Source organism: Saccoglossus kowalevskii, chromosome 14, assembly GCF_978046115.1.
Source record: "Saccoglossus kowalevskii chromosome 14, keSacKowa6.1, whole genome shotgun sequence".
Taxonomy (NCBI): Eukaryota; Metazoa; Hemichordata; class Enteropneusta; family Harrimaniidae; genus Saccoglossus; species Saccoglossus kowalevskii.
The window spans coordinates 2337405-2357103 of NC_140654.1; the positions used below are offsets into that span (position 1 = coordinate 2337405).

Consider the following 19699-nt stretch of genomic DNA (forward strand, 5'->3'; position numbering starts at 1 on the left):
CACTATCGTAATTAGTAGTGTACCGGTATGCACTTACATTTATTACAGAGGTGGTAAATATGCCTGTCACTATTGTAATTAGTAGTGTACCGGTATGCACTTACCCAGGTACATTTATTACAGAGGTGGTAAATATGCCTGTCACTATCGTAATTAGTAGTGTACCGGTATGCGCTTACATTTATTACAGAGGTGGTAAATATGTCTGTCACTATCGTAATTAGTAGTGTACCGGTATGCACTTACATTTATTACAGAGGTGGTAAATATGCCTGTCACTATCGTAATTAGTAGTGTACCGGTATGCACTTACCCAGGTACATTTATTACAGAGGTGGTAAATATGCCTGTCACTATCGTAATTAGTAGTGTACCGGTATGTACTTACATTTATTACAGAGGTGGTAAATATGCCTGTCTCTATCGTAATTAGTAGTATACCGGTATGCACTTACATTTATTACAGAGATGGTAAATATGCCTGTCACTATCGTAATTAGTAGTGTACTGGTATGCGCTTACATTTATTACAGAGGTGTTTATATGGCTAGAAGTAATATTTCAATGATTCAATATGCAACAAATACTGTAGTTTTTGTTCACTTGTTTGTTTGTCAGATCGGATGTCTTCACAAACAATTGATCAGTTATTGAGACACACTGTCATATGCATTTCATTTGTTTTTGTCTTGTTAGGTGTGAATGGCAGTGCTCATTTTAAAAGTATAAACTCAAAGGCTTGTAGGTTTTAGCAATTGCTGTGTAACTAGAAGATGAATTAAGAGTTGTTTGGTCTCCACAAATATGATGGCTGCAAATATAATAGAGGTTCCGCATATAATAACAGATGAAGACACCAAAAGGCTGGGAGATATTGTCATGCCAAATGGTGGGAATGATATTACAGTGGTGAACGGAGGTGGCAGACGCTCATCTGCAGTGCAAACGTCAATGCAAAGTTCTGATGATGACGATGACGATGATGATAATTCAATTGTGACAGATAGTCAGACATCATCTGTGTGTAATAACGATGATCTTATAGTCAATTCACATGATGCAGTGCAAATAAAAACATGTCATGAAAAAGTTTTGGTTCCTCAGCAATGTCCTCCGTCTGAAAATAATTCTCCCAGGGTACGACTCAGCCGAGACGAAATTGATCTGTCTTTGTCGCTGAGAAAAATACACGTCAGTGAAAATGGAACAGATGATTCCAAAAATGCTGTGACAAAAAAGCCACCATCAGGCAGAGCAATAGGAAAATTCACAGATGCGACTCCACAAGCAAGGCAGTCATGGCTATTACGATTATTTGAGTCTAAGTTATTTGACATTTCTATGGCTATTATATATCTGTATAAATCTAAAGAGCAAGGAGTTCAAAGCTATATTGGTAAGTTATATTTTAATTTTCAGCATATCATTTTGTCACCTTGACAAAATTCACCTTGTCAGTTTTTGACATTTAATCACAGTATGTACCTACATGTTGCTATTTGTACACCCTTGCTATTACAAGAGGTGATTTAAAGCATAGCAACATAAATGGTCAAACACCAACACACCCGAGTTATCTTGTGGTGTAACCTTAGTGTACCTTCAGTGCATTGCTAAAATAACCTTGACATTTGATTTTCAACTTTGTGCTACACAGAGACACTATCAGTTTCCGGGCTCATTAGCATTTTTTCTTGGAGCCTAAGTCGGGCTGCCAATTGCAAAAATTGGTAGCCAGACAATATGTTAAATTGTTCATCAGTGGTTTGGAGCTTACAATTGTGAATACATGGAAAATAGCTAACTCACTACATGTATGTGTAGAACAACTCATACTTTATTGTAGTATATGTGTATCAATGAAAGCCATTTTTAATTACAAAAATGTATTTGAAAATATTTTGGAAAATGGTAGCATTAGCACAAGAATTGGTAGTCTCTGTGGATTGTGTTACTGCTAACTTTTAGCCTCAATTATGGTGTTTGTGGTGCTCTGTACATCTTGAATTATCTTTAAAAAACAAATTCATAAAAATTGTTTTAGTAACATTTCACATCGTCAGGTATACAGACATTATTTTCCTTTCCATGAAGTTCTGTTGTAGGAGGAACATGAATAAGCTGTTCTTCTGAGTCAAGCATACTGCTTTTTTTCTCTTCCCACAGGAAATAAACTTTTTAGTTTTAGTGATACCGAGTTTGATTTTTACCTGCCTCAAGTTTTAAATATGTACATACACATGACAGATGTAGCAGAAGCAGTTCATCCTTACTTAGTGGCAAGGTAAGGCTATTTATATTATTACTTTATATGTTGTTGTATTTCTATAAATTGTTCTCATAAGATATGGGACATGGTGTATATTGTCTTAATCAAAATAAAAAAGAAACGTGTTATTTTATGAATGTATAATTAATATTCAATAAAATTATTTTCATCTGAAACATTTGGTATTAAGTCATTTTACATGAGACAGTCAAAACAATTCATGTAATTGTTCATTTGATGCTATCTCTCGTCTCACTTTCTAAAGCGAGTGAATGTTCCACTTGCCTAACACTCGCCTCAATTAACATCCAGAAGAGATAATTACCGATACCATTCTTTCAATCCATATCATTTTGAGGAGATTTCAACAGCACCGTTCTGATCACTCGCATTACTTGGTTCAAGAGACATTTTTAGTTCCAGCCAAGGCCTGCATGATGATCTCTACTTTACAGATAACAAAATACTGCCTCAGTTTCACATAGACGAGTAATTTTCTTATTGTCTCTGATGGAACAATTCTGCCTTGTATATTCACCCTTATCTTTAAAGGGTCAACAAACTTTATTGTCATATCATTGTATGATATTAGTGCCATGTGACATGTACAACATGTGTAAGATATATTGTTTGTGTATACTAAATTCTCTGCACAAAGATCACTACCCTTTATAGACTGGATAGTGGTTATTTTATAACAAAATCTAGGACATACCCAGTATATTACATTTTGTAAACTGAATATCTAAATTGAATACAACTCCAGCAAAATAAATTACTGTAGAATTATTTTCGCTGGAGGGATGATTCCGTGAAAATAAAATCCGGCGAATATACTTTTTTTCCTATATTTCACATTAAACTCATCAAAAATCAGTGAAAATAAATTCCATACAAAACGCCCAAAAACGCCTTTTCAGTGAAAATTAATTCCAGCGAAAATAAAGTATTCCACAGTATTATTATACCTGAAAGTGCCATAGTTATTAACCATGTTTTCAATATTACCACAGTATCTCGGTTGTTTTTCTCGGTTATTCACAAATGTGTTCAAACAAAAAATTATTTAATCTTTAGGGAGAGTTCCCTGGGTGCTAATTTGTCTAAATCTTTGCCAACTTTTTCTTGTCAAGCACAAAGTTTGAAACTTTTACAATTATGTAAAATGTTTGTGCCAGTTCATGTGCTCTAATCTTTAATCAATAAAGTACTGTTCAATGTCAGACTCACAAAAACTATCACAATCATGTTATTTTAGTGTTGTGGTTCGTCATATGATTGACATTTCAAGTTGTATTTCATTGTCAATGTGCTATGAAATGTGTACTTTTAAAGGTTTGATAGCAAAGAAAGAAAGAAAGAAAGAAAGAAAGAAAGAAAGAAAGAAAGAAAGAAAGAAAGAAAGAAAGAAAGAAAGAAAAATATTTCTGTGACAGAACCTAGTTTTATAATTCGTCAATAGCATTAATCTCAAAATTCAGAAAATTTAAAAAAAAAAACAGAATTTTTTATAATTTCAAAAGAAATTTTACCAAAAAATTATTGACCTTTTTCTGAGAAAAGCTGTAACATACATGTACATTAATAAGTGGAAATTGTTAAGTCCATTGTCTTGTGAGCTGTGACCGTGTTGATGTGAAGTTAGTTCTCTGTACAGTAAATATTCATTCAAACCTTTGGAATAACTCCTGGAAAGAAAACTGCCTGCTTTACTCCATTTTATAACCTGTATTATTTTGTTTAGGTGTATTTTACCAATTGTCGTTACCTATTTTATACAAGTAACCATACCATGCCTCTCAGAGCCATGCATCATTACTAGGAAGTAATATAACCTGTTAGGCAGACTTTAATGAAAGAACTGTATAATGATGAACCACCAATTATTTTTTACTCTGCGCAATACAGACATCAGATTGTCAAAAGATTAAATTGAGAGATAGCAATTGTACCTGAATACACTATAATCGCTATCATTCAACAATGAAAATGCTGTGATGACTCATTGTCATTTGCATTGTTGACTTGTTCTGCTAACTTCCGTAAAAACTTAAAGTTTGTCCACTGGGTATTCTAATAATTCAACCACTCAATTATTTAACAGATTTTCACAATTTTATTTTCTCCAATTAGCAGATATTCCCATGGTGATTAAAAATTGTCATTTGGATAATTGAGGGGAGTACTAAGGGGGGCTTGAGAAAATACCCACCTCCTAAAAAAACAAAAATTGTCATTTGGATAATTGAGGGGAGTACTAAGGGGGGCTTGAGAAAATACCCACCTCCTAAAAAAACAAAAATTGTCATTTGGATAATTGAGAGGAGTACTAAGGGGGGCTTGAGAAAATACCCACCTCCTAAAAAAACACTAATTTTATAGCTGAGTGCATTGAGTGCTTAGTCGGATATTATAAAGTATGGTATATGTCCCTGCAATATTTATTAATTACAAACTAAATTTCAGTTAACACTGCAAGGCAGAGAGACAATAGTTGTTAGTTTGTTGTTTAATAATAATTCATAACACCAGCTTTTTGTGATTGGTTCAAGGCTACAGACATTAAAAACAAAAAACAAATAAATATTGACCAAATCTTACCTTCCATGAACACTGCTTGCCTCTACTATATAGTATAGAATGTAATGTACGGTTTAAGCTTAAATTGACATTTAGTTGGCTTTAATCTTGCCTATACTGTAGCTAGCCTACTTTCTCACTTTTTAATCTTTAATTTTAATCTAAATTAAGCAGTAGTATGCCTAAATATGTCTCATATTAAATACTTCAAAAAATAAGTTAAAATTATTGATGACAATTTCATGAAAAAGCAAAGCTAGCTGATGCCCAGCTTGAAAGTAAAATTATGCCAAGATTGTACTATCGTGCATAATGTTAATATTTATTTATTATTAACCTTTGAAACGTCATAAAAAATAAAAAACATGCAAGTCAACAAGAAAAAAAAACACAAACTATAAATGCACATACATGTAAATAATTATTTCTAGTTTCTGAATTTCCATAGGCAAGTGCGAAAATTTAAAATTGTTGTTAATGTTTTATTTCCCAATTGTCATTGATTGCTAATAAAGCATTATTGAAGAGAAAATTAAATTTGAAATTAATTTCCACTGAAAAAAAATCTACAATAGTTGGTTCTCCACCACTTTCCACTACTGCATTGGTCAGTGCTGAATAAAATTTACTTCTCAAGTGGTTAGTTGATTTGCAAAAAAAGATAAATGTGATAAATATCCTCATTACAAAGCTTACATATCCCGTCACCCTTATAATTTTCCAATCCTGTCATATTAGTCCCCGTTAGGACGCAGTCCGTAAACGGGGACTTATGTTTGGACCTCCGTGCTTCTGTCCATGCGTCCTTGCGGGTGTTCGGACCTGTATCTTAGAAATGCCTGGACCAATCACAATCAATCTCCACACATACATCATACATGATATTATACATATGCACATCAATTTGTTTCACAGTCAGATTCAAAATAGCCAAATGGCTGCCATTTTGTTTTAAAGATCATCAAAATCAAGCATTTCTTGGCTGTTTACGGATGGATTTTGTTCAAACTTGGTATATACGTTAGACATTAATAGGACCTGATGCACATCATTTTGTTTTCAGATAAGATACAAAATGACTAAATGGCGGCCATTTTATTTTAATAAATGTGGTTCTAGTGCCATATCTCTGACTTGCTGTGACTGATTATGTTCAAATTTTAAATATTCATTATACATCATGCATTAGACATCACAGGTTCCTGATGCACCTTATTTTATTTTTTAGATCAGATTCAGAATGGCTGACTAGTGGTCATCTTGTTTTAATGAATGGGCTTCTAGAGCCATATCTCTGACATGCTTTGACTGACTAAGTTCAGATTTTATATATTCACTATACATGTATTCAAAATAGCTGATTTTGTTTTAATTAATGCTGTTTCAGAGCAATATCTCTCAATACTTGTTCCCTTTAAAGTCTATTGCGTTTGACTGGGGTAAACTGTAGTTTTGATGGCATACATGTATGCCAATAGAAATAACATTATCACTTAAAGTTAATAAAATGTTGTCAGCCTGAACAATGTATTGGTAAAGTACAACTATTTCCTTCTTTGCTGTGATGCAACCATGTTTCATGTAGGTATTGTTCTGAATTGTGGGTTGGATATATAAGAAACACTCACCCTGATAAGAAAGCTATGTGGTATCACAAAAGGTTACATGTACTCATTGGGTTCATGATCTGATCAACATGTTTAATATCCATATGTGTTCATGTGACTTCATTAAAAATGTATAGTTATCATATCTTGAGTACTACTGTAAAGTTGGACATTTAACCAGTGCTTTATTGAAGACATTAGGCTCAGGATCTGCTGAACTTGTTTGATAAATGATAACAATGCATGGTCATGTGACTCTAAAAAAATGCATAACCATCATACATGTATCTGTAACACCGTCCCTTTTACCATCGCTAACAAATTTTAGCCCATTGCAATGCATAAAATTGTTTGTCATTTTGTCATTTCTTTTGTTCTGAGCAAAGTATTTGTCTCTCTACTCCAATGCACCATGGGAATACCCCACTGCACCATGGGAATACCCCCACTGCACCATGGGAATACCCCCACTGCACCATGGGAATACCCCCACTGCACCATGGAATACCCCCACTGCACCATAGGAATACCCCCACTGCACCATGGGAATACCCCCACTGCACCATGGGAATACCCCCACTGCATCATGGGAATACCTCCACTGCACCATGGGAATACCCCCACTGCACCATGGGAATACCTCCACTGCACCATGGGAATACCCCCACTGCACCATGGGAATACCCCCACTGCACCATAGGAATACCCCCACTGCACCATGGGAATACCCCCACTGCACCATAGGAATACCCCCACTGCACCATGGGAATGCCTCCACTGCACCATGGGAATACCCCCACTGCACCATGGGAATACCCTCACTGCACCATGGGAATACCCCCACTGCACCATGGGAATACCCCCACTGCACCAAGGGAATACACCCACTGCACCATGGGAATATCCTCACTGCACCATGGGAATGCCTCCACTGCACCATGGGAATACCCCCACTGCACCATGGGAATACCCTCACTGCACCATGGGAATATCCCCACTGCACCATGGGAATACCCCCACTGCACCAAGGGAATACCCCACTGCACCAAGGGAATACCTCCACTGCACCATGGGAATGCCTCCACTGCACCATGGGAATGCCTCCACTGCACCATGGGAATGCCTCCACTGCACCATGGGAATGCCTCCACTGCACCATGGGAATGCCTCCACTGCACCATGGGAATGCCCCCACTGCACCATGGGAATGCCCCCACTGCACCATGGGAATGCCTCCACTGCACCATGGGAATGCCTCCACTGCACCATGGGAATGCCCCCACTGCACCATGGGAATGCCCCCACTGCACCATGGGAATGCCCCCACTGCACCATGGGAATGCCCCCACTGCACCATGGGAATGCCCCCACTGCACCAAGGGAATACCCCCACTGCACCAAGGGAATACACCCACTGCACCATGGGAATACCTCCACTGCACCATGGGAATGCCCCCACTGCACCATGGGAATGCCCCCACTGCACCAAGGGAATACCCCCACTGCACCATGGGAATACCCCCACTGCACCATGGGAATACCTCCACTGCACCATGGGAATGCCCCCACTGCACCATGGGAATGCCTCCACTGCACCATGGGAATGCCTCCACTGCACCATGGGAATGCCTCCACTGCACCATGGGAATGCCTCCACTGCACCATGGGAATGCCTCCACTGCACCATGGGAATGCCTCCACTGCAGCATGGGAATACTCCCACTGCACCATGGGAATCCCTCCACTGCACCATGGGAATCCCTCCACTGCACCATGGGAATCCCTCCACTGCACCATGGGAATATCCCCACTGCACCAAGGGAATACAATCGACAGCCTGATTAATTTTGGGTTAAAATCTGTTCATATTAATTCTCTAATTACCATAATAATTAATATTTTTTGTTTCTAATCACATTTCAATGAAATTGGTACATTGTGCAGACCTTATTAGTTTTACACTTAAATCTATTCATATTAGTTACCTTATTTGCATAATTAGTTTTCTGCGTTTCCATCAATATCTCAAATTCAAGTAATTTTGAATTAATTTTTAATGTGTCTCCAATACTCTCAGCACACGGGAGTTCTATCTAAGCTTTCTTTGATTAAGCCATGTTCTTCCTCTTCTTCTCAGTGAATTCTCATATCAGGATACAATGTACGTACTGTAGGCGGTTTTCATTGCCCTGTAGTGATGTTACGGGTTGTAAGTTTGTTTGTTTCGATGAGTAAAGGTGTAAAAGCTATCAATACATGTTGTGTAATCTAATCAGAGATGTAATACTGTAATCGTTTTCAAGGTCATCCTAATAAATGCTTTTTTAATCCGGAAAAAGGATGTAATCCTAGAAATTATTTTGCAAGACATGCTTATGGGTACTGTTTCAAGTTGTATCCTGTTTTAGCTTTCTTGACACACTACATGTTTCAATGGGTGAGACTAATTGTTGAATACTTGATGTAGATCAGTCTAGACAACCTAGATGGAAATAAAAGATGCATATATCAGTACTGTAATACATTTTAAAGCAGTACCATAACGTTTTTGCAAATATCTCTCTTAAAAAATGCAAGCAATCATTGAAATGTTATCATGCACCTTGAAATAGTGAAATTACAGAGATACATGTAGTTAAATTAAATTTGTAACTGAAATAAAATGCTAGGTACAGTAAATTTCATGAAGACATGAATGTTTTTTTATGGAAGTTTATAAATTATTTGGAAGAGACCCTCTTTCTTCATTGAAATTCCAAAGATGTTTCTTTCATTGCCTGTAGAATTTGTTTGGTAACTCCCATTACCTATGAGTTCCCTTCAAACATTGGTAGATTGCATCTATATATTTGTCAAATACAGCTTTTGTTTAGTTATTTTTGTTACTGGGTTTCAACAATTTTAAATGTCTGAGTTTTTTTGTTTGTATTAACTTAGAATTTCAGTAATTAGAATTCTAATTAAGTTTCTCAATAACTAAGTACATTTTATCTTTGTAGTTTTGATAATATCTTGTGTTAAATGTACTACATGTACATCTCTCAGGATTTTCTAAAAATGCTTTGGAATTATTGAAATTCGCAGCAAATATTTGATTGTTTTGAAATGAATTATAATTTTAAGCACTAAGCCGTTCTCATTACTTTTCTTCAGGAATATGAAGCATCATGTTGGATGACATTTAACCTGAGTAGTGACTCTGTTCTGATAATTATCTTGTCTTGTTTTTCACATGACATTTTAAACATACAGTGTACGTCACTTGAATTGTGACTTTATGATTGTCATGTCTATCTCTTATCACCTATCGCTTCGTTGCCATCTATTGTCAAAACCTTTAACCAACTAGCAAAATCTAGATTTGGTTTTCAATGGTACCCGGTACATGGATGAGAATTCTTTTACAGCACTACAGTTGTTGCGTTGTATGCATTCAAATTGTGGGTCAACAAACTTTTATATGTGTTGTATATGTAGCGTGCAGGGTGTTAGCCAGCCACAAGTCTACCCATGAAACAGACTGGTAACTTTGATTTTGGACTTGCATCTTTTTCCCATCTTTCTGTTTTTGACTCCCATGTGTGAAGCACAAAATGGGAGTCTTTGCAGTTAGTGTGTGTGTGTGTGTATGTGTGTATGTGTGTCCGACTGTTCCACTGCTATCTCAAGAACCATACATCGGTTTTTGGTGAAACTTGGTATATAGATGCTCTGGGCCAATGCGCAGATTTGATTAGGTTTTGGTAAAAATCCATGCTCGTTAATTACCTAATTTGCATGATAATTAGCTAATTTTTAGCTGTTCTATGACTGTTCCACTGATATCTAAAGAACCACTCATTGGATTTTGATGAAACTTGGTACATAGATGCTCTGAACATATGCGCAGATTTGATTAGTTTTTGGTAAAACTCTGTGCATATTAATTACCTAATTTGCATGATAATTAGCTATTTGTTAGTGGTTCCACTGATATCTAAACAATCACTCATTGGATTTTGATGAAACTTGGTACATAGATGCTCTGAACTAATGCTAGGTTTTGATTAGTTTTTGGTAATAATCCGTGGATACTAATTACCTAATTTGCATAATGATTAGTCAATTTTCGGTTTTTCCACTGATATCTCAAGTACTAATCATCACATTTCAATGAAACTTGGTACCTAGATGTCATACGACACTGCCAAGACCTGATAGTTTTTATGGTAATATCAGTACATATAATTACCTAATTTGATAATTAATTAATTTTCAGCTTTTGATACAAGTAGTGAGCATTACATTTCAATGAAACTTGGTACATACATACTCAAGGACTATGCAGAGATCGATTGTTTCGAATAAATATTTGAGCATATTAATCACCTAATTTGCATAATTAGTTAATTTTCAGCTTTTCCACGGGTATCGCAAGTAATAATCATCGCATTTCAATGATACTTGATACATAGATCCTTTAGGACTATGCAGAGACCTGATTAGTTTCAGGGTAAATATTTGTGCATATTAATTACCTAATTTGCATAATTAATTTTCAGCTTTTCTACTTATATCTAAAGTACTAATCATCACATTTCAATGAATCTAGAATTATGCAGAGACCCAATTAGTTTTTGGTAAATATTTGTGCATATTAATCACCTAATTTGCATAATTAACCAATTTCCAACTTTCACACTGATATCTCAGGTACTAATCATCACATATCAATGAATGTTTATACATGGATGCTGTAGGACAATAGACAGACCTGGATAATTGTGGGTTAAAATCTGTACATACTAATTACCCAATTTGCATAATTAACCAATTTTAAGCTTTCACACTGATATCTAAAGTACTAATTTCCATTTTAATGAAACTTAGTACAAAGATGGTCTAGGACAATGTACAAACCTAATTAGTTTGGGGTAAAACTCTGTTCATATTATTTCCTTAATTAGCATAATAATTCATAATTTTTTTGGTTCTAATCACATTTCAATTAAACTTGGTACATAGAGTTTTTGTTACATTGCGCAGACCTCATTAGTTTTATAATCAAATCTGTTCATGTTAATTTTCTGATTTGCATAATTAGTTTTCAGCTAAGTAATTTCAAATTATATTTAATGTGTCTCCAATACTCTCAGCACATGGGAGTTCTTTCTAAGCTTTTTTTGATTTCCTATTGTTCTTTGATAATTTTACCAAAATATATAAAAAAAAAACCATCTACATTCTTCTTGAAGTTGAATTGTTTTGGACTGGCAGTTCCTGGCTAATAGCCTGTAAGCGAGAGACCCATATCAAGCACTGCATGGTACAACAAAATGGTTTTGTCACTGGAGTACATCTTGAAATGTTAATCATGTGATGATAATGATAGCAAGATTACAATAGAAGTTGAACAGTGAACAGTATCTCTATTTAAAATAGATTTTAGATAATGACAGAAATCATGCAGTGTACTGCAAGTCCCAGTGTGGTGTTGCACACAAAGTCTATGCTTACTGCTAGACTAGTATAAATCTGGTTATGTAACTACCGGGGTAGTTATGCTTATGTGTCATTGACACAGCAGAAAATCATTCATTGATATACAGTGTAGTGATCTCAGATTCAATTGTTTTAAAATTAGCATAGGACAATTAACCAAAATTGCAACTAGCGTCATTGGACATTTCCAATTATTTGCCATATTTTGGTGTAAAATAGTAAATTAAACTGAAACTACTTAGGCCTTAAGACCTCCCGAACAAGTCAAGAAGCTATCCCAGCTATTGGTATTCCATTTTAACTTTTGTGTACAAAACCAGTCATGTTAAAGGGAACACTTGCTGGTTTTTGTTGATACATGTACCGATAATCATTCACCTCTTTGGACATTGGTGGCATTATTATGATAATTGGCTTATGTACATAACTGTGATTCTGGTTTCAATGCTTGAATGCTGCTTATATGCAAATGTCTCCAGTATCGTTCTGTGGCTGACAATAATATGTTGTGTTTAAATTCACAGATGCCGTGCCAGCGTTGACTTCTCATTAAACTCAGCATGGTTGATTGATTCGTACATGGGGAATGGACCACTGACTAAATCGCGTAAGCAAAGTAGGGCAGCCAAGCTTCGGAAGATGATCATTTCAGAAGAACTCAGGCCGAAAATTCCAAAGAAAGACACCAATTTACCCAGTCCAACTAGTCCCCTATCTCCGACAAAGAAAACTCATCGGAGGTCATGCTCTGATGCCTCAGCAGGTATGATATACATGGTCAAAACCGACTTTCTAATCAACATTCACTTTTGTTCTATTTTGGTTATTTCCATTCACTGTCAGTGGGCTCAGAAATTACCTTTTAAGGGGAGCAATTCACTCATGCAAAATGGAACACATGCACTGTGTAGCAAAATTATGAAATCACTCCTATAACTCGTCTCATTGCTTTTAAGAGAGCTATTTGTCACTCTCTCAGCCAAAATGCAAGGCCTATGAACTTGAACTTTTGGAATTTAGAGTGCACTCATTTTCTAGGTAAAAATGTATAAAATGACGTTAGCATATATATGAATACATGAAACAGAGAATATCAAAGGGAACCAAGGTGGGCATCATGGCAATGACCTTTGATACATGTACCTCCATGAGATTCAAATTCTTTTGATACAGGTTAGAGACACAAAATCTACACATGATTACATTTCAATCAGTACACCCATGTTTTTGAGCTTGTGTATTGTTTTCAGCATTTCCCTCACTGAACTCTAGGTGGTGCTATATAATGTAGATTCTGTTTGCATAAATCCATTCCATTACCATCAATGTTTAGCTAGACTTTATTTGTAATGGTAAATGTTGATCTGGGAAGAGGAATGGGGTGGGGGGGGGGGGTGTGTTGGCTTGCTTATTGGTTGTCTATTGGCAAAAATGTATTTAGGGAAGAGTAGGAAATCAAACGGGCGGTGCACCGCGGTCATTACCGCGGTGTACCGCAGAACGCCGGGGAGAGCCGCGGACTGCTTATAATTAGGGGTCTCTACCGCGGTCCTCGGTAATGTGTGAAATACGTACTTAACAGTTTCTTTGTGATTCCACGAGTCATTGTTTTAAAATCCGATGCTGTAAATGAATACGATATGTGCGCTTGTTTAGTATTTAGTACATGTATTTAGCGTAAATTTCCAAAGTGATGCGATACAATTTTTCATGGTACATGTAGGTATACCTTTATTACACTGGAATAAAGTCTACAATTGAAAAGAGGACGATTTACAAAGTTTCAGCGTATCCAAGCCGTATCCTGGTTCTTGATTGATTTGGCAGTATCATGTTCACCATTTGTGTCACACTACAGAAAAAATGGCCAGCAAACGAGAAACGGGCGAACTAATCAAAACAGGTCAGGCTGTCTGCATTGCACTGACAATGACATGATTATTTTCTGTTTCCAGGGTTCGTACGCAGCCTTGAATTCCTGGAATATACTGGAATTTCGAAAATCACTTTTCCAGGCCTTAAAAAGCCTTGAAATTTTGCTTTTTTATTTAAAATCCTGGAAAAACCTTGAATTTCACTATTTTTCATTTATTATTGGCCACTCTCCAATTTTTCCTCTCCGTCTTTTGATTATAAATTGACGATTGTCGATCTGTGGTGAAGTCTGCCGGTTTAGGGGTCATGTTGGTTGTCACAGCAACGTAAGGTCATGAGCTGCGTGAATTCGGCTTGTTGATTGGCTGTTGTAGAAACGCGTTCAGTGCCTACTTAGGCAAGCCCAGGAAATGTTGTATGGTTTTTTTTTCATGGACCGTGACTGACTTCATTGTTTCAACCAGCTGGTCCAAAACGGCATTGTTTCTAATCCTATTCATTTGTTTCGACGACGTGCCTGAAAATATTCACACCTATTTATTGTTCGGCGGTGATAAGATGTCAGACACGCAATGAAACTACTTTTGTTCTGGCGGCAACCTCTGTCAATACTCTTTCTGATGAATGCGTCAGTGTTTCGCAAGTTTTCGACAATGAGCTGTTATCACCGTAAAAGTGTTAAATTCTTCTTCAATGCTCAGTTTATCTTTCGAAAACAAATAATTTCTTGATTTAAAAAAAAATCATGCCGTTTTCCCATGGAAATCAAAGCCAAAAGATCGCACTGCATTATCGGTAAATCTCTTCCGTGTTCACCATGAGGTCGCTGAACTGTCATTAACATATTTAAATGAGCTATGTAATTTAGACACGTGGGCACCATCCAGCATTTTGATTGGTTAATTAGCGACATGACCTATCCGGTCAATAAAACGTCACGTGTGCATTCAAAAACATGGTGGATATTGTATCGTATCGTATCGTATCGTATCGACCGTTTACATGTGACTGAAATCATTCACTTACGGCGAAACTAAGTTTAATTTTACTTGCATTTCATAACAATTCAACGGATTTATTTTTCGTGCGTTATTGTAATCACTACTGAATAATAACCACACTTCGAAAATAAGTAAGTTATTTACTTGTGAACCGCAGCATGGCCGGATTGCGCTACCGTTCCGTGATCATTTGCTACTAGGCAGTGCATTTGTGTTTGTTTTTATTTGAAACTTATGTTAGAATATACTTTTCGTTACCAAGAAAATTTAAAAGATAAATGCATATTATATTAAATATACTGAGTATTTTTTTATCATGTGGACAGTTTTTTTGATTGACTGTAATATTTCAACATTTCGTAACGCCTATTTTAGAACCAAAGTAAGGCCTTTCACTCTTCCCTGACGCCTATTCAAGAGATTGTACGGTGTATTGTTTGTTTTGTGCAAGTGTTGTAGGGAAAAAATGACCACGCCCATTTAGTGATTGCAATATGTACGTAATAGAAACCGCACCCCGAACTTTTGATCCGAATTTTTTAATTGATACATTGTAATATAAACCGCGGTTTATATTAGGACTTTAACGGTATGCTTGATTTTGTGAAAGCTGTGCCTTCAACATCGACTGGAAAATTAGCTGACGTTGCAACAGTTAAAGCGTGGTGTTCGAATTTCATGTAAATAAACAATGTATTTTACACGCATTGTATACGTCGCTATGAGTCCCATATCGAACAGGACGCGGCACGATGACTGTCGCCCTTTAAGGTTAATAGACCCGAAGTAACGAGCAACACACTCACTGCTCACTGTGGTATGGACACAGCAAGTCTTACAGCAGAAGTTTTGTGGGCAATGAAATGCGTTAATTCGCACTACAGTTATAAAAGTTGTGATGATTTGGACAGTTATTTCGAAGGATGTTTCCAGATAGTGATATAGCAAAGAAATTCACCTGATAGAAACTGACTGAGTTTTTGTCAAATTGGCTGATGTAATAGTAACATGGTTGACACACCAAACTGTCCAGTTACATTCACTACTATGATATTAATTGGGAATGTCAAAACTTGCAGTTTGTTTCGCACATTATTCATGTTTCCTGGTCATAAATAAATTTCATAAAGTTTATATTGTAGTATTTACTCTGTGTGTATATAATAAAGAATGTCGGTATTGACTTTGGGTTAAACTTAAACGAGTATTCCACTGAAATGCTTTATATCGACTATATTTCCCTACAAAATTGGCCTGGAATAGCCTGGATTTTCATCAATATTGGGCCTGGAATAGCATGGAATTTTATCATCTCTGGGGTGTACGAACCCTGGTTTTGTTTCATAAATCTTGCCTTGCGCATGTATTCTTGGTTGACAGAATCTTTTTTAAACAAAAGACGTTATTTTTCTGTTACATGTTCGTGTTCCATGATACTCGTGAGTGTGAAAGGCATTTTGAATGAATAATTATTGAGTTTATGATACCATACGATAACGCTAGCTGGCTCGATTAGAATTTCATTGCGTGTGAACCGCTGAGGTCATTGCCCGTTACTGTGCCAACCGCACGTAGTTCAAAACCACCTGACGTTGTTTTGTTTTTTTTCACTCGAAATGTAAGCGATCGAATACTCTGCGTTCAAAGTACGCTGCCCCGAGTTTGAAATTACAGTAAATTGTAACGCATGGATTTTATTTACATGAAATTTAGTTTATTTAAAAATGATATAGATGTCAAACCATAATTATTATTATTTGAAATGTTGTTTCTTGACTTGACTTTTCTGGCTTTAATGTTTTGTGTGTGCGTGTTTGTTTACAATATCATTATCAACAACAGTTATTCAGTGGCCCCGTCTCTGAGGCAGTAAGTCGAGGTTTCGATGGCTCCGTACGATTGTATTGTGTTTTGCCGTCAGTTTTAAAGTAGAAAAACTAAGTCTGGTATTATCGCGTATTTAATTGCCCGCTCAATCAGTTGGAGGTGAGAACTTAACACCTACAGACCGTCAATTACTGAAATAGAAAGGGTGATAGCAGCCTGACTCGAGGTGTCGACAGGGGTATAAAAAATAAGTTTGCGTAATTATTGCAAAGGCAACACATTATCAAGTCGGCAAAGTTGAAATATTCACAACCAGTACGTAAACAATGGAAAACAAGTTTGCGCAATTATTATGAAGCCAACGCATTATCAAGTCGGCAAAGTTGAAATATTCACAGCCGTACGTAAACAATGAAAAACAAGTTTGCGTAATTATTACGAAGGCAACGCATTATCACGTCGGCAATGTTGAAATATTCACAACCAGAACGGTAAAAAATTTTACGTAGGCAACGCAGAGCCAGTAAAAATTTGCGTAATGGGATGTGCATGATAAAAAGGTCAACGCGCGGAGCGCGTATGGTCACCAAGGTAACAACCCACTTGTTCAGCGCGTGACTTGGGGTTAAACTTGGGCCAAGGTTTAATAGATTAGTCAGTTTCGCCAAGAAGTGCGCTATTTTTTTCGCTGATCACCCAGTTGTTGTAGTATATATTGTAGCACCAAGTGTGTGACACTCCCTCTTCGACTTCGGCTTGCTTTTCCTACTTAGTGCATGGTCTCGAGGTAACGTAAACTGCGGCCTCTCATCGAGTGTTTTACACTTGGAATTTATACTTCGCCCGATTATATTGGTATACGCGAAACATTAATCTTTTAAAATAAATCCTGAGACTATACATGATGTAAATTCAAAATAATGTGATAATATTTTACATTATGTGGGGTCTACATTATTCTGGGTTGCTTTGCGATGTTATACTAAGACTCGTGAAAATAAAATAGTGTTCTTCTGCGAACTAATAGAGACGATTTTTCCAATCTTCTGGTACCACTCGATTTTTATTATTTGAACTTGGCGGCAAGTAACCTTTAGTTTCCCAGTCTATTGTGTCCATTCATAGTCTTAACAATAGGGTGTAAATTGCCATGCGAGCCTACCGCACACGACCGCGGTAAACCGGGGTCATGGAATCTATGCATAAATTTGCATAAAATGCGGTCGACCGGCGAGCACCCACCACCACCGCGGTAATGACCGCGGTAAACCGCGAGTTTGATTTCCTAATCTTCCCTTACACACAATTGACCAATAAATGCTGGTGTACAGTTATGTATTTGTTTGAAATATAACTTTTTTTTGCAGCCATCACAACTAATAACAGTATTACTGCTGCTGTGACGTTAAAACGAGCTGCCAGTACATCTAAGTTAGCCATCGGTGACTTGACATCAGGCAGAGCATTCCATTCGGGCTGTGAATGTTTTGACAGCTCAGCCAGTGTGTTGAAAGATTTAGCTGGAAGACCTCAGCAAGAGTGCATTTGTAATGTAAGTCAAACCCTCATTGATCATTGTTATTTTTTTTTACTTCCCAAATTGTTTCCAACTCAACAGGGTACATGTATATATTTGTTTAAACAAAATGAGCATGTTGTATTAAATGAATGAAGAAGGAAATGAACTACAATACTGGAGGAATGTAACTTTGCTAGGAATGTACTGGGCTATGCTCGTGCATAGTCAGTAGCTTGGAAACATGTCATTATACAGATGACACGCAATAGACCATTTTCTGTTCACTGTGAGATCCCGCGTGATGCGTGAAATTGAACGTAGAAACAGAACAAACAAAGGTCATAGTGGTGTCTAGCTTCACATGGGATTCAACAAATACGAAAGTATTTTGGGGGGATAATTCCACACTTATTAATATGCTGTACACATTTGATGATGGTCAATTTCGATAAAGTAAAGGTATTCAAATGCAATATTCCCCTGTCAAAGATTGGCCTTTCGATGTGAGCTATGAAATAAAGAAATTCGAGTTCAAAATCAAATCGTTTGATTTTTGCATCACCTATTTGTCCCACTCAAGTTGGATACAAAAACATTCTCATGTAGTTTTAATTATCTTTCACCAGTTATTGCATTAACCTTTTATTTTGCTGTGTATTAGCAACATTTTGCATGTCAGGAGAATATGGTGGACTAAATACCTGTACCTGGATAATAATATAAGGTTGTTTTTTAATTGTACGTGTAGGCTCCCAGACTACAATCTGAGTCGGAATTTATCAAGTCTCTAATGGCAATTGGCATGAGACTTCAAGGATTACCAACCAGAGAAGCAAGAAGTAAGTCACCCAATCAAAGAGCAGCTTAAATATCAAATTACCAATCAGAGTGCAGCTTACTATGGTGACTTGCTAGTCAATCAATCAAAAAACCTCATAGATCAGCTTACTACAGTATGATCTGCATCATTTGCAGTGTTTCACATTGAAATTAAAGTTGTTGTGTTCTTTTACTATACAGCCAACAGACTGTTTGCTGAGTTAGCTATGTTAAATTTGAATCTACCTGCCCGTATATGGTTACCATTTGATTGTATCCCAGCAAACCATCACATAGTGCGTTTAACACCAAATGCTGCTGTGGTTCTCAACTCAAAAGATAAGGTGAGCTTGCATTAGATAGTTAATTCTGTGTCTCCTGATATTTTTGTCAGGTTACATCATGGACATATCTGCCTTTCTGTGTGTCTGTGTTTACAATTAGTATAAAATTTTTTTTTTTATTCATTGCCTAAGAAATTTATAGGAAAATTATAACTGACACAAATTCAATTGAAGATCATTTTCTTTTGAAATGCCCAAAATATAACACACACAGGGAAAACTTCATCCTTAAATTTATGATACTACTTTCATCCAAAAATAAACATGTACAATTCACATTATACTCTCAAGCAAAGATTCTAACATAATTAAAGAACTTGCCAATTATATTTACACAACACAAAGATTTATTTAACATTTAAACTAGTTACACTCTT

At 36.5% G+C, this 19699-nt stretch overlaps 1 protein-coding gene across 1 annotated transcript in view; it reads left to right on the forward strand.

The window, feature by feature from the left end:
- LOC100367502 (phosphatidylinositol 4-kinase beta-like) overlaps window positions 1–19699 on the forward strand; it is a 52445-nt gene that overhangs the window by 19069 nt on the left and 13677 nt on the right. Inside the window, exons 2-7 of the mRNA XM_085507777.1 lie at window positions 697–1396; window positions 2167–2284; window positions 12462–12700; window positions 18008–18192; window positions 18908–18998; window positions 19180–19322. Coding sequence (XP_085363903.1) covers window positions 805–1396; window positions 2167–2284; window positions 12462–12700; window positions 18008–18192; window positions 18908–18998; window positions 19180–19322 — 1368 coding nt within the window. The 5' untranslated portion in view covers window positions 697–804. The remainder of the gene's footprint in view (window positions 1–696; window positions 1397–2166; window positions 2285–12461; window positions 12701–18007; window positions 18193–18907; window positions 18999–19179; window positions 19323–19699) is intronic.